This window comes from Labeo rohita, chromosome 3 (assembly GCF_022985175.1).
Source record: "Labeo rohita strain BAU-BD-2019 chromosome 3, IGBB_LRoh.1.0, whole genome shotgun sequence".
Taxonomy (NCBI): Eukaryota; Metazoa; Chordata; class Actinopteri; order Cypriniformes; family Cyprinidae; genus Labeo; species Labeo rohita.
The window spans coordinates 21,056,698-21,080,092 of NC_066871.1; the positions used below are offsets into that span (position 1 = coordinate 21,056,698).

The 23,395-nt window shown below is 37.6% G+C and overlaps 1 protein-coding gene across 1 annotated transcript in view; it reads left to right on the forward strand.

The window, feature by feature from the left end:
- ppfia3 (PTPRF interacting protein alpha 3) overlaps positions 1-23,395 on the forward strand; it is a 47,302-nt gene that overhangs the window by 18,933 nt on the left and 4,974 nt on the right. The window contains 23 exon segments of the mRNA XM_051106228.1: positions 357-449; positions 1,256-1,308; positions 1,448-1,541; positions 4,933-5,067; positions 5,181-5,264; positions 6,704-6,835; positions 7,827-7,889; positions 7,989-8,068; positions 9,041-9,206; positions 9,297-9,490; positions 10,999-11,239; positions 11,319-11,452; positions 11,595-11,746; positions 13,508-13,601; positions 13,693-13,774; positions 13,962-14,162; positions 14,362-14,424; positions 14,942-14,968; positions 17,155-17,330; positions 17,589-17,686; positions 19,882-20,057; positions 21,543-21,611; positions 21,844-22,006. Coding sequence (XP_050962185.1) covers positions 357-449; positions 1,256-1,308; positions 1,448-1,541; positions 4,933-5,067; positions 5,181-5,264; positions 6,704-6,835; positions 7,827-7,889; positions 7,989-8,068; positions 9,041-9,206; positions 9,297-9,490; positions 10,999-11,239; positions 11,319-11,452; positions 11,595-11,746; positions 13,508-13,601; positions 13,693-13,774; positions 13,962-14,162; positions 14,362-14,424; positions 14,942-14,968; positions 17,155-17,330; positions 17,589-17,686; positions 19,882-20,057; positions 21,543-21,611; positions 21,844-22,006 — 2,770 coding nt within the window.

Here is a 23,395-nt window from a genome sequence, read left to right on the forward strand (position 1 = left end):
GTGTGTGTGCATATATAATGTTCAAGACACAGGAAGGAAATGCGGACAGACGGGGTGGGAGAAGACCTACAGTATGACACACTCAAAGCACTGACACATTTTAGATGAGAAGGTTCCAGTTAGCCTGGCATTCCTATGGTTGCCATAGAGATACAGAATCTGAGCAAAGGACGGTGTCACATTCTGCTGCCCTCTGGTGGATGTACGCAGCATTCCCAATTGCACAAAAAAAAAAAAACAAGAAACAACAGAGGGAGAAACGGCTACTGGAACGCATCCAAGTTTCATTGGCTCGTTTTTGTGTTTGCATGCGTTCGTGCGCACGTTAACGTCTGAGCCTTGTCTCCCATGCACAGGTTGGAGAGATCGAGGAGCAGCTCACTACCGCCAGAAGGGAACTAGCGAAATCTGAGGAAGCCAATCAGAAGCTTCAGAGGGATGTGAAAGAGGTGGGTCGGAGGTTAAGTTCTCATCGAGAGCATTTCACAACAAAACCAAGAGCCCCGTTGTCACGCAAGCATGGTTTTGCTGTCATCCCGCCTCCCTTCCCATTTAGAAGGGTTTCCTGCCACGATGCAGTGATTAATTGCCGGTAAAGTGCTCCAGTTGTTGATGGGTGTGCCTGTCAGCCAAAGCGAGATCAATCAAACTGCCAACAAAATAATCAGCTGTCTATCTGACATTCCTCATGGAAGAAGTCTAATTTTCTGTATAATAGAAGCACGCTGTATTCTCCTGCGGTAACACAAAGACTTGCCAACTTGGCAACGGCGCCCGTTTCATGTCACCGACTCGCTACTTATGGAATTTTCCGGAATTGCCGGTAGCTATCGTGCTGGCTTGCCGTCCTATTTACGTTGGATGCCTTAAGCAGGTTTTTGCTTATAATCTGCTTGCGCTGTCATAAAGTACAGTCTCGATAATGGCAAATGAAAGGGGTTTTTCTTCATTTCCCAAGACACCTTCGTTCTTTTCGCTGCACTTGTCTTTCATCGCCTTTTCTTCCTCCCTCGTAGCAATTATGTAATATTCGATACAACTCTTTTTGTTTCGCAATAACTGTTTATAGTCAACTCCATTTGAAGTAAACAGTTACTGTGCTGTCTAGACAGACGCCCAACCGTAATAATGTTGCTGAATGGTCTGATTGCGATTGTTTGTGTCTCTGCAATCAGTTAACCATATGTTGTTGTCCTTTATTCTTTTTGACGTTTTCTCTCTTTTATCTCACGTTTTTCCACCCCCTCAACTGCAGGCACTGTGTCAAAGAGAGGACATGGAGGAAAGAATTACCACCTTAGAGCGCAGGTAAAATAGACCAGATTAGATCGGATCTCACTGCCGTATTGTGGTATGGTATGACCGCACTTCGGAATGACACAGATACAGTCGCAGGTTTGATTTATCAAGCGCCCTGCACATCCTCACAGTGTGTTTTTGTCTGTAGGTACCTCAGTGCCCAGAGGGAGGCAACCTCTCTCCATGACATCAAAGACAAACTGGAGAACGAGCTTGCCAGCAAAGAGTCTTTATACAGACAGGTACAAAAGGAAAATCATGTACAGACACACATGAAAGGTGTAACTTTTGAAGGAACATTTAACAGCGTATTCATCAACAGTCTCTGGGGGTTATTCTCAGGGTATGGCGCCATTTGCGCCTGAAGATTTTGTTTTGGTTTTTTTTGTTTCATCTAAACAAGACTTTTCTTTGTTTATAGTTTTCAAGAAATCTTTTGTATTTTAACACCTCAAAGTTTCAGGGCCATAGTATACTATAGGCCCCCTCCAATATTCAGATTATTAAATAAAGTAAAAATTCTATAAAGGGTAATTCCATGCAAATGTCAGCCTTACCATGAAAATTTTTTTACCAAAGGTTTTTACTATACTGATAGCACAGATGTCAACATTTGGTGGTTCAAATACCCATGTGAGGTCTCTCTCATTTTTAAAAAAATTTTTTAGTGCATGATTTTCCATAGTCTGGTAAGTGCTATTTTCAGGCTTGTCACATCCATAACAGTACATATTCCTCATAAATATGTAAAGAGCCATCGCTTCTCTATTTGTTGGGTATTATTGCATCTGGTTTGTGCATTTTCATTTGCAGAAATCCTACAAAATATGTAGTTTCTCAGAAACTGTGTCCTTTTTTGTCACATCCTTAACACGTGTTTGTTTTCCTTTTTTAATATAGAAAACTTGTGCATAGACTGATATTTTTCTGATGTTTAGACTCTGTCAACAAGGGTTTATTAAAATATAAACAGATGATATATGGTAACACATACATTCTCTAAGCATTTATGTCACATCCATAACGCTGGATTTGCCCTAAAATATTTTTTAAGGGCTCATGAACTGTCTTTGTTTTTTATGGACTATAACCAAAACTCAGCACAATTTTTTCTTATGTTTTGTTAAAGGGGTCATCGAATGTAAACTTTTTCTACTTTTACATGTTGTTTGAACATTAATGTGTGTTGGTTTTAATGATAAAAATCCATGCAGTGGTTTTTAATTAATCTGTAAAAAATAATATCCCCTTTTTCAAATCGAGACATGTGGCGTAACACCGACAGAGGCCGCTCCCACGATAGTTGATTGACATGAGCGTCTTACCTCAGAGCAGCTGTAACAGTCCGACCTCCATTGTTTCGATGCCGGAGCAGGGATGTAAGTTAGACAAGAATATCTCCGATTGAGCGATTGAGATGTTCTGTTGCTGGATGTGATTATGAACATAGTGGTCGTCATTTACTGCCGACATCTGAGCCGCTGAAGATGCAGTGGATTACGTTTGTTTGTGGAGGTAATGCACCTCCCGATCTACATAAATGTTGATATGATGATATGTTCACGCAAATCATTCGTGATCCAGTCTTACTTACAGCAGAATTGAGTATAAGTTTTTTTTTTTTTTTTATGAATCTCTGCAGTCACCTTTCCTAATAACACGCTAGTTAGCAAGTTTCGCGGCTAAATGCGCTAAATGCAGCTAAAGTAAACAATCTCGCAGAGCAGCAGCGAGAAGAGAGGGGCGGGGCGAGCAGAGCTCATTTGCATTTAAAGGAACAATCCCTCAGAATGGGATGATTTTTGCAGAGCTCATTTTGACAAGGTAAAAAGGGTGTTGTTTTACACAACCATTGAGAATTTTTAACCAAAGTATATTAGAGACTTTTCATTAACACCCTAAAGAATCATATCAACTTCTGGAAAATGGGCATGCGATGACCCCATTTAAGCTGTTAATGATTTAAGTGAAATATATTTTGTGTATAGGCCTATATATTCTTTTTTATGTATAGTTTTATTCTGTTTTCTCCGTTCACAGACGAGCTGCAGGTGTGATGTGAATCTGTGTTCTACACTATCCTGCAATTTTTGCTAGTTTCAAAACACACAACGAGCTGCGTATTACATGCCATTCATTTTCGCTTGAATATAGTCTGAAATCTTGGTGGTTTGTGACATATCCATTGCCACTGTGACTTACCTATGATGAATTTACACTCGAGCATGGGCATTTCACTCGTTGAATGTGTCAACATCACATTTGCATAGGCAGTACTACTTGAATTTGAGATTGGTTAACTGCAAAATTCAAATATTAAATGGAACAATAAAGTAACAATATTAACCGGTTAATGGCCATTTCAAATTTTCAGTTCCGTTCGGAACTATTAAATGTGAATTCCTGTCTGTTTCTGGGTATGTTCCTGTCAAAATTTTTTTTGTTTCTGTTTCTCGTTTTGTTCCTTGAACCAGTTCAGAGCCCTGGATTGACTTGAATATAGGCTGTTTTTAGACTATCGTGAAAGTTTTGAGTTATGAAACTTACAAGAGGTTTTTATAGTACAATGTCCTCTTATATGTCAAAAGATTAATTTTGATTTTGATTTTGATTTCTCAGTTCATGAACTCTTTAAATGTTATTACAAATATTATTACTCATTAAAATGTAGTGGTTATGAATGGGGACATGTAAATGTGTTGATATTCTGATTAATACATTTTTCAAAATTTTAGCATTTTTTGGCATCTGATTAAAGCTGTTCATTCTAGATCTTTATATTTGCACCTGTCAACCCTAGTGAAAAATAAATATAATAAAATGTATTTAAAATACATAAAATACATACACAATTTTTTATGCTAAGTATGCCACAAATATATTTACATATTATGTACTTGGTAAAAATACCCTACAATGGTACTTTTAGTATACTAAACAGGTATATTTAAAGTCTGCTAAATTGGAACAGCTAATTTTGTACTTAAAGCACTTTGATTGTGCAGAAGTAGTGCTAAAGTCCAACTAAATATATACTTAAGTATATTTGATTGTGCTAAAGTGGAACTATTGCAAGTATAATTTAGGTTCACTTTGAATCTTTTGCCTTTAAAGACCGATATTATTTAAAGATCATACAGTCCTGATCAAAAGTGACATTAAAACATATTTTAGGCTTAATATTAAGAAATGTGCATTGTGCACAAGTAGTACTCCAAATAAAGTTTAATTACAATCTTTATATCAATAAGTCTTGAGCAGTATGTCAGTAAATATGTTAATGGACTTGAACTATACTTAGTATAAAATAAATGCTTTTTAAATCTATTACTTTTTACTAGGGAAATAATTAAGATAAACAAATCCCGCAATGGGAAACAGTGATATGTATTAACAGTAAAAAGAGATGTGCTGCAGATTTAGACATTCTTAGCTATTGAACCACATGACAGTTTTTTTGTTAATTATTTTATTTCTTTTATTTTTGGTTCTTTGGTGGCTTCATTTCTGAAAAAGTAGTTTCCACTGTGTTTTTACCAGGTCTCCACCAAAAACAAAGCACTTTTTTTTCCTTAAGAGAACGTGTTCATTATTGTGTTATTTATTGTTTGGCCTCATTGTTCTGTCGCTCAGAGTGAAGAGAAGAACAGGCAGCTCCAGGAGCGTCTAGACGATGCTAAACAGAAGCTGCAGCAAACCCTCCAGAGGGCCGAGACGCTGCCCGAGATCGAGGCTCAGCTCGCCCAAAGGGTGGCGGCACTCAATAAGGTGTGTGCTGTCAAGTTCAGATCTGTTTTAGGTGCTGTGCTATTAACTCAATTCAAATTGAGAACAGGTCCAAACTATGTTTATATACATTTTATCCTTGCTCTGTTGTTTAGGCGGAGGAGCGCCATGGCAACTTTGAGGAGCGACTGAGGCAGTTGGAGGCACAACTTGAAGAGAAAAATCAGGAGCTACAGAGGGTGATTCATCCTCTCTTTTTTCATTTGTTCAGCATGTTAGGCTCAAATGTAGTGGAATTTTTTTCTTAATGAATGGGCTTTTAGAGGTAAATATTAAAAAAATGATTTTATGAAATTAAAATGCAAAATGTGACCTTGGACCATAAAACCAGTCTTAAGTAGCACAGGTATATTTGTAGTTATAATATACTGTATGGGTCAAAATGATCCGTTTTTCCTTTATGCCAAAAATCATTAGGATATTAAGTAAAGATCATGTTCCATGAAGATATTTCCTACCATAAGTATGTCAAAACTTAATTTTTGATTAGTAATATGCATTGCTAAGAACTTCATTTGGCCAACTTTAATAGTGATTTTCTCAATATTTTGACTTTTTTGCACCCTCAGATTCCAAATTTTCAAATAGTTGTATCTCAGCCAAATATTGTCCTATCCAAACAACCATAAATCAGTGGAAAGCTTATTTATTCAGCTTTCAAATGATGTATAAATCTCAGTTTCAAAAAAACTGACCCATATGACCCATATGGTTTTGTGGTCCAGAGTCACAAATGTTGAGTGTGACGTGTGAAATGTATATTTTGCATGATTCACAAACATTACATCATGAGTTTCTAAACAAGCTACCATCTACAACCTGACCTTAAAGTGATAGTTCACCCAAAAATGAAAATTACCCCATGATTTAGGCCATCATATGTGTATAAGACTCTTTTCTTTCAGACGAATAAAATTGGAGTTATATTAAAAAATATCCTGGCTCTTCCAAGCTTTATAATGAAAGTGAATGGCTGTTGAGATTGATAAGTCCAATAAAGTGTATCCATCCATCATAAAAAGTGGTCCACACAGCTCCGGGGGGTTAATAAGCGCTTTCTGAACTGAATCAATGTGTTTGTGTAAAAAAATATCTTTATTTAAAACTTTATAAACCATAATCTCTAGCTTCCGCTACCTGTCATACGCACGTTTATAAAGTTGTAAATATGGATATTTTTCTTACACAAATGCATAAGTTCACTTTATTAACCCCAGAGCTATGTAAAGCACTTTTTATGATGGATGGTTGCACCTTATTTAGTTTCAAAATCTCAACACCCATCCATTGCCAGTTTGGAAGAGCCAGGACATTTTTGAAAATAAGTCCGGTTGTATTCGTCTGAGAGAAGAAAGTCATATACACCTAGGATGGCTTGAGGCTGAGTAAATCATAGGGTAATTTTCATTTTTGGGTGAACTATCCCTTTAACAAGAAACAATTATATTCATTAGAATCAAAATAGCGTTACTCTTAGATTTGCTTGAAACCACATATCTCTCATCACCTCGATGTAGCATATCATTCATACACTGTTAGTCAAGTATATGCTCAATATTCATCATTCTTCTGTCTCTGTACGTGACTTTTCCCTCTCTTTTTCTCTCCCTCCCCTCAGGCGAGGCAGAGGGAGCGGATGAATGACGAACACAACAAGCGTCTCTCTGACACAGTGGATAAGCTTCTGTCGGAGTCCAATGAGAGACTGCAGCTGCACCTGAAGGAGAGAATGGCTGCCCTGGAGGAGAAGGTGTGATCCTCCACAGTTTCTGATTTGATTTCCTTGACAACGTGGCGTACACATCCAGAAAACAGAAAAATAGCCTTGACATGTCACCACATCTTTGATGTTTACCTCAGAATCCAGATGTTGCCTCAGTTATCTTCATGTCTAATAGGAGTTCCAGGTTTCCTCTATGTGTCCTCCTTCATTATTTCAGCACAAAAGCAGGTGTTTCATGCTCAATGCGTTTCTCATCAGAGAATCCGTGATGAATGGCTTAAACATAATTTCCCCCTAATGTCAGAAACAGAAGACATGTACTTGAAAACAGAAGACATGTAACTTGAATGGTGTTGGAATGTGCAGAACTACATATTTTCAAAATCGACTAGTTGTGGGATGCCTGAACAATTACTGTAGTTAACTAATCAGTTTCGAGGAAGTATAATTAGGCTGTTTCTGGTTCCTCTGACCTGATTTAAGGGGTTTTTGCACCATGTAGTTCTCTCAGTTGTAGGAACTAGCCAGCATGGTGGTTCCTAGAGAACCAGTTTCCCCCTCGGGCTGTTTCCTGGTTCCATTCGTACTGGCAGCAGGAACTCTGAAGCGGCCGTCCACGACGTCTTTATAAGCGGCATTTACAAACGTCAACAACTGGTGATTGGAGCTGTTTTTATGTCATGTGTCGTGGATTTTGTGATAGCGGAGATGGAATGTATACGCTGTTTTCCATGTTCGTGGAGTAAATATTTTTACAAGGTGCAAAAGCCCCTTTGGATGTTTGTAAGGGGCCATTTACAAAAGGCGTGTTCTCAAAAAATAATCAAAACTGAAAAAAAATATAATAATCTAAACTAGCCAACCTCACCTGACTAGTTGGTTGACTGGTCAGCTATTTCTCCATTTTGACGCATCGTAACAATGCCACTGTCATGGGTTTGATTCCCAGAAAACACACATGAAATAAATTAGGATAAAAAATGCCTTACATGTAAGCATCTGGTGTAATGTGTTACAGAATGCTCTCTCTGAAGAACTCGCTAACATGAAGAAGATCCAAGATGATCTCCTAGCAAACAAGGTAGATTTATCTTTAAACTATAAGAAAATACGTTTTTGTTTACTTGACCTGTGTCCAGATTGGCTGCATTATCTGATACTAATATCTTATTCCTCCCAGGATCAATTGATTGCAGAGCTGGAGAGGCTTCAACTAGAGCTGGACCAGCTGAGAGGAAGACCTGGTTCCTCTTACTCACGGTAAGATGCAGAACATTTCTGCTGTCTTCTTTTAAAAGACCAGTACGTTATTTATGCTAGTTTGTCAAGTATGTGACTGCTTCATTAGTTATATATGCTGAAGTTGACATGATAAGACAAGATAAGATAATCAATTTTACTTCAGTATGTAACATTCAAAGTTTGTAATGCTACTATTAATACTTAAAGGGGACATCGGATGCACATTTTCCTGAAGTTGGTGTGATTCTTTAGGGACATCTGCATCTCTAAAGTATGTCTGCAACATACTTTAGTTAAAATTCCTCAGTGATAGTGTAAAACAACACCCTTTTTACCTTAAAACAGCTCTGTTCACAGCAACCTGTTTTAGTGCATGTCTCTTTAAATGATAATGAGCTACTGCTCACCCCACCCCTCTCTTCCACTTTTTGTGTATTTGGTGGCACGTTACCATCAAAAACAAAACTAATCCACTGCGTCCTCAGTGGCTCTGATGTCAGAGGGAAATGAAAACTCTAACATTCATTTTTACATCAGTGTACAACTGGCTGAGGGCGGAAATATGCAAATACGGGACAGTCCGTCAGTGGCTGTGGGCGGAGCCTGAGCAATATGATGTCATACTGCTCAGAAAATCAAAACAGCTTGATAATTGAGACTGTTTCGTTTTTCTGGGAATCAAAAAAAGAAGCAAATGGATTTTTATCATTGTAGGGTGGTTGTGTCCACACACTGCTAAGACATATTTATATGCAAACACCGTGTAAAAGTGAATTTTGCATCTGATGTCCCCTTTAAACTGATTAAAAGTGACTGTAAATTTAAAGTTTCTGAGTGGAACGGGATATTTAGTGAGTTAAAATCATATGACGGGCTGATTTTATCCTTAATTTTTTTGCATTGTGAAAAGTGGGCAAACACTGACCATAAACAGTGTCCGTTTTTATTTTATCCTGACTTTAACCACGGCCTCCTCTTTTTGTCTGTTAGGTCTCTGCCGGGAAGTGCTTTGGAGCTGAGGTACTCCCAAGGAGGTGGGTCACTTCCTGCAGGCTCCACCACCCACCTAGATCATTATGGAAACACAGGCACAGGAGGCGTGGTCAGACGGGCTCATCGTGGACGCTGGGGCGGGGCAAGGGAGGATGCTAGCAAAGTGAGAACATTTTTGTATGAGCCTGCTAATAAGTAAAAAAAGGCTTAATATGAAATTAAACTAATCGCTTCAAACCTTTCTCATGCGTAGTACGGCGATTGGGACAGCGGAGCTTTGCTGGGCACTGGGTTCGAGGGCGGCGTGGAGGACAGGTGTTCTGATGATGAAGAGGATCGCGAGACACTCTTCGGCTCGGAGCTGCTCTCACCAAGCGGCCAGACAGATGTGCAGACTCTCGCTATCATGTTGCAGGAGCAGCTGGAGGCCATCAACAAAGAGATTAAGTGAGTTTACTCAAGACGGAGGGACCTTGAGACCGCTTGAAAAAACAAACTTTCATTTAATGGGAAAGACATTTAAAATGGAGAGTGCTCAGAAGGGGAGGTTAATGAGAAAGAGCAGGAGAGACACTCGATAAGGGCAGAGAACATAAGTGCATAAAAGTGTTTTTGAAATCAACTAGTTGGTAGATTGCTTGAACTCAGTCTTAAGAAAACCCTGCTAGTTTTGAATTCACCTGACCACAATTGTACATTTCACACACTACATAATATATAAATATACAGTTGAAGTCAAAAGTGGAATTATTTTACCAAAATAAGACAGATCATACAAAATGCATGTTTATATTTAGTACCTGAATAAGATATTTCACATAAAAGATGTTTACATATAGTCCACAAGAGAAAATAATAGTTGAATTTATAAAAATGATCCTGTTCAAAAGTTTACATACACTTGCTTCTTAATACTGTGTTGTTACCTGAATGATCCACAGCTGTTTTTTTATGTGGTAGTTGCTCATGAGTCTCTTGTTTGTCCTGAACAGTTAAACTACCTGCTGTTTTTCAGGAAAAAACCTTCAGGTCCCACAAATTCTTTGGTTTTCCAGCATCTCTTGCATATTTAATCCCTTTCCAACAATGACTATGATTTTAAGATCTTTTCACACTGAGGACAACTGAGGGACTCAAACACAACTATTACAGATGTTCACTGATGCTCCAAAAGAAAACACAATGCATTAAGAGCCTGGAATTTGAAGATCAGGGTAAATTTAACTGATCTTTTTTTGCTGGAAAACATGTAAGTATCTTCTGTACCTTCTGAAGGGCAGTACTAAATGAAAAAAAAAAGATATTTAGGCAAAATAAGAAAAATATACACATCTTCATTCTGTTCAAAAGTTTTCAACCCCCGGCTCTCAATGCATCAGTTTTCCTTCTGCATCAGTGAGTGTTTGAACCTTCTGTAATAGTTGCATAAGAGTCCCTCAGTTGTCCTCAGTGTGAAAAGATGGATCTCAAAATCATACAGTCATTGTTGGAAAGGGTTCAAATACACAAAAATGCTGAAAAACCAAAGAATTTGTGGGACCTGAAAGATTTTTTTCGGAACAACAGCGGGCAGTTTAACTGTTCAGGACAAAGAAAGGACTCATGAACAACTATCAAAAAAAAAAAACTGTGGATCATTCAGGTAACAACACAGTATTAATCAAGCGTATGTAAACTTTTGAACTGGGTCATTTTTATAAATTCAGCTATTATTTTCTCTTGTGCACTATATGTAAACGTCTTTTATGTTAAATATCTTATTCAAGTCAGTATTTAAAAAATAACATGCATTTTGTATGATCCTCTAATTTTGGTAAAATTAACATTTTGCAGATTCTGCAAGGTGTATGTAAACTTTTGACTTCAACTGTATATATATAAATCGTCCAGAACCGAATTTAGCCTTGTGATACTGCAGAAGCCTTTGTTTTACCTTCCTTTCATATTTTCTTCAGGTTGATTCAGGAAGAGAAGGAGAGCACAGAGCTTCGTGCTGAAGAAATCGAGAGCAGAGTCAGCAGCGTGGCTCTGGACGGCCCTCCCGTCCCTCCGACCTCTCTGGGGCGGGACAGCACAGGCCGTGGCTTCATCCCCCCATCCCTCACATCCTCCACCCTGGCATCGCCTTCTCCACCCAGCTCTGGGCACTCCACTCCCCGTCTGCCCCACTCCCCAGCACGTGAGACAGACAGACAGGTAGGAGAACATGTGGGAACATTCACAAGCATTGCTATCACACATATATGCAAACAGCTGACTCCGTTCTGCTCATCAGAACAACAAAGATGATGACAGGTCCCTGGCCCTTTTGGATTCCACCCCTCCTCCCACTCCTCGTGCACTGCGATTGGACAGGATGACGCACACTCACCCTGGTGCATTGTTGGATGACAGTCGTGAGTTCCGCAGGTGCGTTAACTGTCCCGTCATCCATCCTTACAAAGGACTGGTATTCTGAGATTGCACTGTACAAAATGTCTTTCCCTTCACACTTCAGTCTTAATGTCTTTTTTTAAGTGACCTTTCCCTGTCTCTCTCTGTGGATTTCCAGCCTCTCAGCTGATGGCAGCAGCTCAAACAGCAGCCAGGACTCCCTCCACAAGGCCAGCAAAAAGAAAAGCATCAAGTCTTCCATCGGCCGGCTCTTTGGGAAGAAGGACAAGGTCCGAATGGGTCAGCCTGGACGCGAGTCAGCATCTCTGGGTGAGTAACTTAAAAATATTTAAAAATAAAAAAAGTGCTTGACAACAAAATAAAAAATATCACTGCACAAAATCACAGGGATATACTTAAATTATCCGGAAATGTTCCTTAAAGGCCCCTAAAAAATTGCTGACTTCTTTCCTAATGAAATCACTCATTTGCTTGGGATATATAAAAAGGGCTTATTGCCTTTTTAAAGGGACAGTTCACCCAAAAATGAAAATTCTGTCATTAATTACTCACCTTCATGTCGTTCCAAACCTGTAAGGCCTTGGTTCATCTTCAGAACTCAAATTAAGATATTTTTGATGAAATCCAAGAGTTTTCTGACCCCGCATAGACAGCAACACAACTGACACATTCCCAGAAAGGTAGTAAGGACATCGTTAAAATAGTCCATGTGACATCAGTGGTTCAACCTTAATGTTATGAAACTATTAGAATATGAAGAGTTTACATGCAAACCAGCTAAAAGCCATCTCGGTCAAAAATGAGAGGATACTGATTGAATGCTCCTGACACATGTTATACGTCCATCAAATACTTTACTTTAAACTTGCTAAATTCCAGCCTCAGCCCAATCAGAAGTACCAGTACTTACATAGAACCCTATACAAAGTAGCCAGAAAGAAATGCTCATTTTAAAGAAATACGTCAGATGGATTTAGAGGCTTTTGCATCTGAACTCTTCATACTTTTTGTGCACAAAGAAACAAAAATAAGAAAAATAACGAATAACGCCGGCTCCTGCTTCGGCAACACCTCATGCATGTGTAGTGTTACTCTTGTGAATGTGTAGCAAAGACTAAAACGAGGCAGAAGAAATTGTTGAATAAAGTCATTATGTTTGTTTTCTTTGCACACAAAAAGTATTCTCGTAGCTTCATAAAATTACATTTGAAGCTGTTCTTGCTACTTTTCTGGTCCTTGAATGTTTCAGTTGCGTTGCTGTTTTTTTAATTTTGTACTGTTCTCTGAAGACCACTTATAATGTTATCAGGATTTTTAAATAAAAAAATATATAAATTAGAAGTAATAGGCTATTTTCTGTCCTGGTTTTAACCCCCTCTCAGCAGAACGCTCTGTTTGAATAGGTGTGGCGGATTGTAAACTCTGAAGTAAACGCCCACTGCTATGATTGGCTAACAGTGTACATTCATTCCTCATAGATGGACGCTGCTGTGATTTAGGTTTAAAACGCATAAATAACTCAGTACATATCAAATGACTTGTAAAAAGAGACAAAGCAATAGTGACCATGTATTGAAAACAGTTACTCACTTTTGTCTTTTAGTTTCAATCTTTTTGAAAATCCCACAACGAATTCTGTTGCTCCAGTTACTAGCGTAACCTTGGTTCCTTGAGATGCGGTCTGGATCTTCATTAAAAATAAAATTCATCCATTCTTTCCTAACATTAGGATCAGAAGGAAGGCAATGCCTGTTTTTTTTTTCACAAATTGGCACTGCAGAGCATTCTGGTGTAGACCTGCACATTCGCTGCTCTGGTAAACACTATGCACGATTCGGTTGGCGGGGCTAAACAGGCAGTGATGTCAGTCTTCTTGTGTGGAGGCAGTGCTTAATCAAACTATTACCTCATACATAGGAATACAAGCTGTTTTTAGACTAACAACAAAGTTTTGAGTTCTGAAATGTAGAGGTTTTTATAGTACAATTACATCTTGTATGTCAAAATATCAAGGCAATTTTGTTTTTTCAGTTCATCACCTTTTAGTTCACCTTTCTTTGCCTCCTGTAGCCTCGACCCCCTCAGATGACCTGGGCTCTGTGGATCCCCTCGGACTCACTAAGATGGCCGGTCCGGTGGACAAGGACCGTCGCAGCAAGAAGAAGTAATTTTACTCTAACCAGTCTAGTCTAGTCTGTCTTCTCACTCTGTATCTCATTCTTTGTGGTGAGTAAACACCTCTCCCTTTCTTTTAGGCATGAGCTGTTGGAGGAGGCATGCCGACAGGGGCTACCCTTTGCATCTTGGGATGGACCCACTGTTGTCTCCTGGCTGGAAGTATGACTCCATATCCATAATGGATAAAAAGGGGCTTTTTTTAGTTTTACATTGATACATGCTGTTATGTATGAAATTATGGCATTATTGTTTCCTACTGTTTACTTACATTCTGCATCACTTTGGTTTCCTAAGAAAAGGCGCTTCCTCTACTTTCCTAAAGGTCAGCTCTCTGTTTCTCTTTCAGCTGTGGGTGGGCATGCCTGCATGGTACGTGGCAGCCTGTCGTGCTAACGTGAAGAGTGGAGCCATCATGGCTAACCTGTCAGACACAGAGATCCAGAGAGAGATCGGCATCAGTAACCCTCTGCACCGCCTCAAACTGAGACTGGCCATTCAGGAGATGGTGTCCCTGACCAGCCCCTCGGCCCCGGCCAGCACACGCTCTGTACGCTCACACACGCTCACATAAACTTACATATGCTTAAAAAATTAATCTAAAAGCATTTGTGCTTTAAAAGAAGCAAAAACAGCTATACAATGAGTTGCATGATTAATATCACAAATGTAATTGGAGGCCTAGAAAAAAAACAAAATCATGAATCTTTCTTATTAATTGTATGTATTGTTTTTTTTTCTTACCACAGTCAACCAGTAACGTGTGGATGACCCATGCTGAGATGGAGTCCCTGACCGCAGCGACCAAACCAGTTAGTACAAAAAACTTTCTGTATTCTGTCAACTACTAGAAAACATTTCAAGAATGGATACTGACATAAAAACTCTTACCCACCAATGCATTTTCCCCCCAGTTTTTTTAAAAGTAAATTTCATCTGGATAAAAGTAAACAGCAGGAGTGTTGGATTGTAAAGCGCTCTGCCCCCTAGTGGACAGTATGAGGGGCGGCATGAGGAGAGAGTGGAGTGATCGGACATGTGTTGATGCGTCTCTCTCTTTCTCTCTCCCCCTCTGTGTGTCTGGCTAGGCTGTAGCGTTGAACATCCTCAACTTTCCCTCTTTTTTCTGTTTCAGTGTGAACTGCTTCCAACTAATGACCCGGTCACTAACAAACTGTTCCTCCCTTTGTACCTCTCTTCCTGCTTTCCCTCTTCATTCTTCTTTCCTCTTCCTGTCCATCGATGTGTCTTTCCTGCTGCCCCTCTGCTGCGTTCCTTATCTCCTCTTCCTCACCTCTCTCCTATCATGCTATCACCTCCGCACACAAGGAGCTGAAAGAGATTAGCTGGGATCAGGTGAGTAACATCAATATGTCCATTAAACACTTTCCAAACTGATGGTGCCATCAGATCGTTGAGACTAAATTAGCGTTAAGAGTAAATGAAGTGTGTGCTCGGATCAAAATCACATAGAATCACTTCACTGCTGTTTCCTTTTTGATAAATGGAAGGTAGTTCAGAGCTCAACAGTAAGGATTATTTTTTGGCTTCAAGGCGAAAAATATGAATATATCTGTTTAAATTTCTGATTTTAAATATCTAATTTAAATGTGTATTCAGTAATAATAAATACTAAATAAAATGTTAAACAGTTATTGATGTATTGTTTACAGTTTCAGTAATACATTTGATATTTAATATTTTATTTAAATATAATATATACATTTTTTCCATTAAATATGAAGTTTAGGTAAGTTAATTTTCTATGCGAAAGAAAATGTGTGGTAATATTATAGAAGCCTGTTTCCACCACTGAATAAAAAACGTAAAGGTTATTGCAAGTTTTTATCTCACTATTCTGACTTTTTTCTTGCAATTGTGAGTTTACGTAAACAATTCTAAGAAATAAAGTCGCAATTCTAAGAAAAAAATGTCAGACTTGTGAATTTATATCTTGCAATTCTGATTTTATAACACACAGTTGTGAGTTAAGTCAGAATTGTGAGATAAAAACTTTTTATAAAAGCAATTCTGAGAACATATGAGTCATTTTCCCCCCTCAGAACTGGAATTTATAACTCGTTTTGTTTTTATCTCAATTCTGACCTTTTTTTTTTTTCAGAATTGCGTAATATAAACTAACAATTGCGAAAAATAAAGTCACAATTCTGAGAAATAATGTTGCAATTCTAAAAAAACAAAACAATTCTGAGAAATAGAAGTTAAGTCAGAATTGTGAGATAAAAAACTTTTCTGAGAAAAGCAATTCTGAGAACATATTAGTCATCTTTTTCTCAGAATTGTGAGTTTATATCTTGGAATTCTGAGAAAAAGTCATAATTGTGGGTTTATATCATGCAATTCTGGCTTTATAACTTGCAGTTGCGAGTTTATATCATGCAGTTCTGAGAAAAGATTTGTCATATAAGTAGTCACAGTGACCTCTTTTATTTTTTATTGGGCTTCCATGGTTTTAAAGTTTAAGAAAAAAAGTCATAATTATGAATTTTTATCTTGCAATTCTGACTTTTTTTTCTCAGAATTGTGTTATATAAACTCGCAACTGTGAGTTATAAAGTCGGATTTGCATGATATAAACTCACAATTTTGACCTTTTTTTTTTCAGAATTGCGTGATATAAACTCACAATTGCGAGTTAAAGTCAGAATTGCAAGATATAAAGTCACAATTCTGAGGAAAAAAGTCAGAATTGCAACTTTCGTAACATTAAAGTTAAGTTGCAGTTCTGAGGAAAAAAAAGTCTTGTATCTCTTTTTTTGTTTGTTTTTATGCCTTCATTTAGATAGGACAGTGTAGGTAAGACAGGAAGTGGGAGGGATCGGGAAAGGTCCACAAGCCGGGATTCGAACTCGGGATGCCCACAGCGCAGCGGCGCTATATGTTGGCACACTAACCACAAGGCTATTGGTGCTGACAAAGTTTTATATCTTAAGTTTATATCTCACAGTTCTAAGAAAAAAGGTCAGAATTGTGAGATAAAAGTAGCAATTTCCATTTTTTTTTTAATTCAGTGGCAGAAACGGGCTTCCATAGTAAAAGCTGTAATAACTTTTTAGATTTTCAGTTATCATCTTCATTTTAGTTTAGGTTTTATTGAAGTGAAGTCATTTTATTAGTTAAGTTTTTTTTTTAATAATATGTTTATATATATATATATATTCTATATCTTCAGTTTTAGTCATTTTAGTACGTATTGCTAAGAAAACATAATTATTTCAATTACCCAAAGTTCTATTAATATTATTGGTTTATTTTTGGTTTTAGCATTAGTTAACAATTACAACACTGTTTAATGCTAGGCATAAAAATTCATGAACATGATAAAAAAATTAAGATATAGTGCTGATCCAATAAGGCAAGTGGTCATAAGTTTCATAAACAGCCCCAGAATTTTATTTTGAATTCCTGAAGTTTGGATTTGTAGGAAGCGAATAAACATTGTAATGAATGAACTGAAATACAGTTGTGATATAAGTTGGATTTTTAATGTTTTTTTTTTTTTTTACCTCCCTCTGTTGTAGATTCTGGCTTATGGAGATATGAACCATGAGTGGGTGGGCAATGATTGGCTGCCCAGTCTGGGTTTGCCCCAGTACAGAAGCTACTTCATGGAGTCACTGGTGGACGCCCGCATGTTGGACCATCTGACCAAGAAAGAGCTGCGTGGGCAGCTGAAAATGGTGGACAGTTTCCACAGGTATTTTCTGTCTCCGTCTCCCCATCTGTTACATGCTGCCACACACTTCATTATACCTTCTCTTTGTCATCCTTAATCTCATTCCATCCTGTGCCAATCAGTTATTGTCACAGTGCAGGTGTGTGTCTCAGGGCCTTTCCTAATCTCTAATGTGCCTGGGGTCAGCTCTTGTAACAGTTTGTAAGGGTGGAGCGCCCTAATGAATTTAGATAGCCCCGCGACCTTTCTCTTGATCCTTGTGACCTTTTGACCCCACAGGGTGAGCCTGCATTATGGCATCATGTGCCTGAAGCGCCTCAATTATGACCGCAAGGAGCTGGAGAGGAGGAGAGATGAGAGCCAACACCAGAATAAAGGTTTCTTTTTTATCTTTTCCTTCTTACTTGTTCATCCAGGATGACCATCCTTTAAAACATGCTGGTCGACCAAGTTTTGCAGCCTGAGTTGAGCATTGAAGTCCATGTTTATCTAAGCCGGCATAGCAGGCATTTCAGGACAGTTTCTGGTGGTTTTCCAAGTTCTTTTGGGGTTTTATCATTTTAATCTTTTGCTGTGCGTCGTCAATCAAATCATACAGCAGAACAATCTGATAAACACAATGTACAAAAGGGAAAAAGCAACAACAGTCACCCGTGGAATGCACGGTTCATCAAAACATGGGACAGTGAATAAGAATATGGCAGGGAGAGCGAGAGGAAGGGTGTTTACACAGAATGCATTTGTTAATAATAACATACATTACCAGCAATGACGTCTGGAAAGCGTTGAGCGGCCCAGCCTTCCATTATGCACAGGATTCAATGGCACAATAGAGATTTCACACTCGAAGAGCAACTGATCAAAGCACAATACACAGATCGCATTATTAATCTCACAGTTGTGAGTTGTTTTAAAGGTGCAGTTACCGCCTCATTCAGTACCTTGATTAGAAACAGATGCCTTCGCTGATCTAGAAGTTATTCATCGCATAGCAACACAGATGCCTTCATGCCATTTGAGACTATATTAAGCAAGAACGAATAGCTTTGCATGCACACATATCTCTGCTCAGTGTAGTGCAGGGATACTTTTGTGTGCATTGCCACATTCAAAGCGAGTCTTTAAAAATACTAATAATTTAATCAAATGACTAAATGTACTCTTTAGTAAATATCAAAATAAATTTCCATTTTTTCATACTGTAACATCTAATGTTTTGATGCCTAAATGCATTACCTATGCAAGTACAGAATTTTAATGTCAGACATTAATCAGTTATTGGCATTTTATTATTTTCAAATCAGTGCATTTCCAACTACCACATGAAAACACACTAAAACAATCTAACAAGTGTTATTTTGGTACTATTTCTATACTGTAATATTTATTAATATTTGGAATTAGCTTCTATTTTGTATTTTAATATTAGTTACAGTACTTTTTATGTGCTTTTGTATGGAAGCCACTAAAAAAAGAGGTAATGGCAATTTTTTATCTTACAATGCTGACTTTTTTTTTCTTCACATTTGCGAGTTCACATTTCCCAATTCTAACTTTTTTCTCAGAATTGTGAGATATAAACTCACAATTGTAAGTTATAAAGTCAGAATTGCGAAATATAAACTCAGTTGTAAGATATGAACTTGCAGTTCTGAGAAAATATTAGAAAACATTAAATATTACGAAACATAAACTTGCAAAATGTAAACTCAAAATTGCAAGAAAAAAGTTTATATCCTGGAATTCTGACTTTAGAACTTGCGATTGAAAGTTTATATCACAGTTCTGAGAATAAAAAGTTAAAATTGCAAGAAAAAACTTAGAATTGTGAGATAAATAGTCGCAATCACCTTTTTTGAATTTTTTTTATTCAGTAGCTAAAATGGGCTTCCATACTTTTGATATTTTTTTAATTTTTAAATATGTCTGTTTAGCTATTTATTTTAGTCTGTGTAATTTTAGCACTTCAACTTATTTTCAGTAGGTTAACAGTAAGTTTTTTTCTTTTTCTTTTTCAGCTTTATTTCAATTAATTTCTATTAATAGTTTTAGTTTTTTTCTTCTTGTTTTTTTTAACAATAGCAATACTGGCAACCATGTTATAGATGGCATGTTGCCATCTATAACTTTTCCACCATGTACAGACAGAAATCTACAGAATATACAGTTACCGTACCAGAAGCTGCATGAAGTTGTTTTTTTATATTGACACCTTGATATTAACACTGTAAATGACTCAGATGGAACAGTTTGACTGTTTCCCATGATTGCATTCCTTCCTTTGAACCTTGGTTTGGAGAAGCTGAATCAACAAAACAAATGCAAAGTCCCTGGAATCCCCTATAAATGCAAAACAGAGACAAAGACTTTGTCTGAAACAAAAACACATGTGTCTAAATGTACGTCGGCCATTGAAGAGGTCCATCTGAAAGGCCAGGAGCGATTGAAACAAAAGATGAGATCCAGGGCCATCGCCCAAGATGGAAATCGATCATTATTCAGTGATAATGATCAGTGGTTAACACCCTCTTGGAATTCTATTTATAGTCCAGCTCTTTTGTTTTCTGTCTAGATGTGATGGTTTGGTCAAACGAGCGTGTGATGTGCTGGGTGCAGTCCATCGGCTTGAAGGAGTATGCAGATAATCTGACTGAGAGCGGTGTGCACGGTGCCCTGCTCGCCCTGGACGACACCTTCGATTACACTGACCTCGCCCTGCTCCTGCAGATACCCAATCAAAACACACAGGTACAATGACATATTTATAATTTTTTTTCTTGGGAAAAATGGCATAGAAGCACTGCTTACTCACAAATTGTTTTTGCGAGATTCCAATTTACATTTGAGGTCAAAAGTTTACATCCCCCTTTTAGAATCATTAAAAATGTTAATTATTTTACCAAAATGAGAGGGATCATACAAAATGCATGTTATTGTTTATTTAGTACTGACCTGAATAAGGTATTTCACATAAAAGATGTTTACATATAGTCCACAAGAGAAAATAAGAGTTGAATATATAAAAATGACCCTGTTCAACAGTTTACAAACACTTGATTCTTAATACTGTGTTGTTGCCTGAATGATCCACAGCTTTTGTTTTTTTGTTTAGTGATAGTTGTTCATAAGTCCATTGTTTGTCCTGAATAGTTAAACTGCCTGCTGTTCTTCAGAAAAATCCACCTTTTCACACTGAGGACAACTGAGGGACTCATATGCAACTATTACAAAAGGTTCAAACGCTTACTGATCCAGAAGGAAACACGATGCATTAAGAGCCAGGGGCATTAAAACTTTTTGAATTTGAAGATCAGGGTAAATGTAACTTATTTTGTCTTCTGGGAAACATGTCACTGTCTTCTATATTCTCTGAAGGGCAGTACTAAATTAAAAATGTGCACAAATGTGCAATATGTACACATCTTCATTCTGTTCAAAAGTTTTCACCCCCTGGCTCTTAATGCGTGGTTTTTCCTTCTAGAGCATCAGTGAGCGGTTGAACCTTCAGTAATAGTTGCATATGAGTCTCTTAGTTGTCCTCAGTGTCAAAAGATGGATCTCAAAATCATACAGTCATTGTTGGAAAGGGTTCAAATACACAAAAATGATGGAAAACCAAAGAATTTGTGGACCTGAAGAATTCTTCTGAAGAACAGCAGGCAGTTTAACTGTTCAGGACAAACAAGGGACTCATGAACAACTATCAAACAAACAAATCTACCAAACCTAAGCAAACAAACAAACAAACAAAAACACAGCTGTTGATCATTCAGGTAACAACACAGTATTAAGAATCAAGAGGATGTGAACTTTTGAACTGGGTCATTTTTATAAATTCAACTATTATTTTCTCTTTTTGACTGTACGAAAACATCTTTTATGTGAAATACCTTACTCAGGTCAGTACTAAATGAACAATAACGTAATTTTGTATGATCCCTCTTATTTTGGTAAAATAATTAATTTTTTAATGATTCTGAAACAACATGGTTGCAACATCAAAAATATTTACAAATATTTAATATTTACAAATATTTATATATTGACAGCCTTTATATTTATATATACGGGGAGTCTATTTATACAGTAGATGTATTTTTTGCATGAAAACAAACCCTGTTGACTCATCAAGTCTCCAAACAAAAAGAGCTTTATAGATGAGAGCAGCACCTACTCATTACTCCTTACCGGACTGGGTTGATTACATGTAAAGTATGTTTATTCCACATCCAGGCACGGCAACTTCTAGAGAAGGAATACAACTCTCTCATTGCCATGGGAACAGAGAGGAGGCCAGACGAGGTGAGCAACATGGGACATGAACACAGCTGGATGTTGATCATCCATTACCTCCCACCACAGCAAAACATACTGTAGTATAATGCCACTCCTCTTACAAGTTTCAGCAGTCAGTTGTATTTTGTATTAAAATGACATGACTGATAATTCCATTCATAATGACTCTCTTCTGAGTGACCTACCTAGAAACGATTCTGTTCATCAAATTGCTGACGTTTTTTCTTCTGTCCTCTAGGACGGCACTAAGACGTTCACTCGCTCCCCTTCATGGAGGAAGATGTTCCGGGAGAAAGATCTGAGGGGAGTGACCTCTGACTCCTCAGAAACCTTGCCTGCTAACTTCCGTGCCTCAGCCATCTCTACCCCCTCAGTCACCCTGAGGAAGGTCCAGAGCGATGGTGAGCTCACACATTCTCCCCTGTGAAGCCATGATCTTTTCGTTTTAATGATCCTATTGCAGTTTTTTACAATTGCTAGGACACATTCTTTAAAGGGGATAGTTCACCCAAAAATGAAAATTCATTTTGTTCATCTTCAGAACACAAATTAAGATATTTTTGATTAAATCCTAGAGCTTTCTGAACCTGCATAGACAGCAACACAACTGACACATTTGAGACCCAGAAAGGTAGTAAAAACGCTTGAATGTGTGAACATGCATCGAAGACTGACACAGAAAAGAAGAAAGTGTTGAATAAAGTTGTTATTTTTGTTTTCTTTGTCCACAAAAAGTATTCTCGTAGCTTCATAAAATTACAGTTGAACCACTGATGTCACATGGACTATTTTAATGACGTTCTTACTACCTTTCTGGGCTTTGAATGTGTCAGTTGTGTTGTCGTCTATGGAGGGTCAGAAAGCCTTCGAATTTCATAAAAAAAAATCTTAATTTGTGTTCTGAAGATTAACAAATGTTTTAAACGACATGAGGGTCAGTAAATAACAGAATTTTCATTTTTGGGTGAACTGTCCTTTTAATACTCTGGTCATTTTTTTAAAACTCTTCACACAGTTCTCCTTAGCAACTTGGCACAGCTGTAAATTTCACATCCAGAATCCGCTAAAACGGCGAAAACACTTCATAGATGTCTCAAATCAAGTCATTTCCAATAACAACAACAATTCCATAACACTAACAAAGCGCGTCACCCAAAAAAAACAAATTGTTACTCACAAAACGATGACCTAAATAGTTGCATTTTCTAATGTTTACTTTTGTTACATTTCTTTACAAAACAACAATGACAGCTGTCATTGGAATTCACTGTTTGAAATTCACTACAGTGTGTGTTACATGGTTTATGTTTACATTACAGTACAACATTTGTTCCCAGTTGTCCCCTTCTGTGTAGATGGCAATGAAATCTAATTGTTTTAATAGTATTTCATTTTTTAGATTGGAAATATATTTATGCCAAGTTCTGTCATGAAACTCTTGATGACAAAGGGTTCCGCCACATTTCTGTGCGCTTTGGGTGTGTCAGATTTTTGAATGGCTCTGAATATTATAAAATTCATTGACACTGTAGATACACAAAACTAGATACAGCTACAAGATGTGGAGATATTTTCAGTTATAATACTGCTTGAATTTTGTTATGGCTATGTGTGTGAGAAATATAGCATACTAACATACATAATACAACATACATGTGACCAGTAAGCAGACATACAATATGTTATCCTTTTAACGGCAGTCAACAGAATGGGAAATACCATAAATCAAATAAGAAATTAGAAATAAGAGGAAAGACTTGCAGAAAAAATACCCAGGATTGAGACCTAGA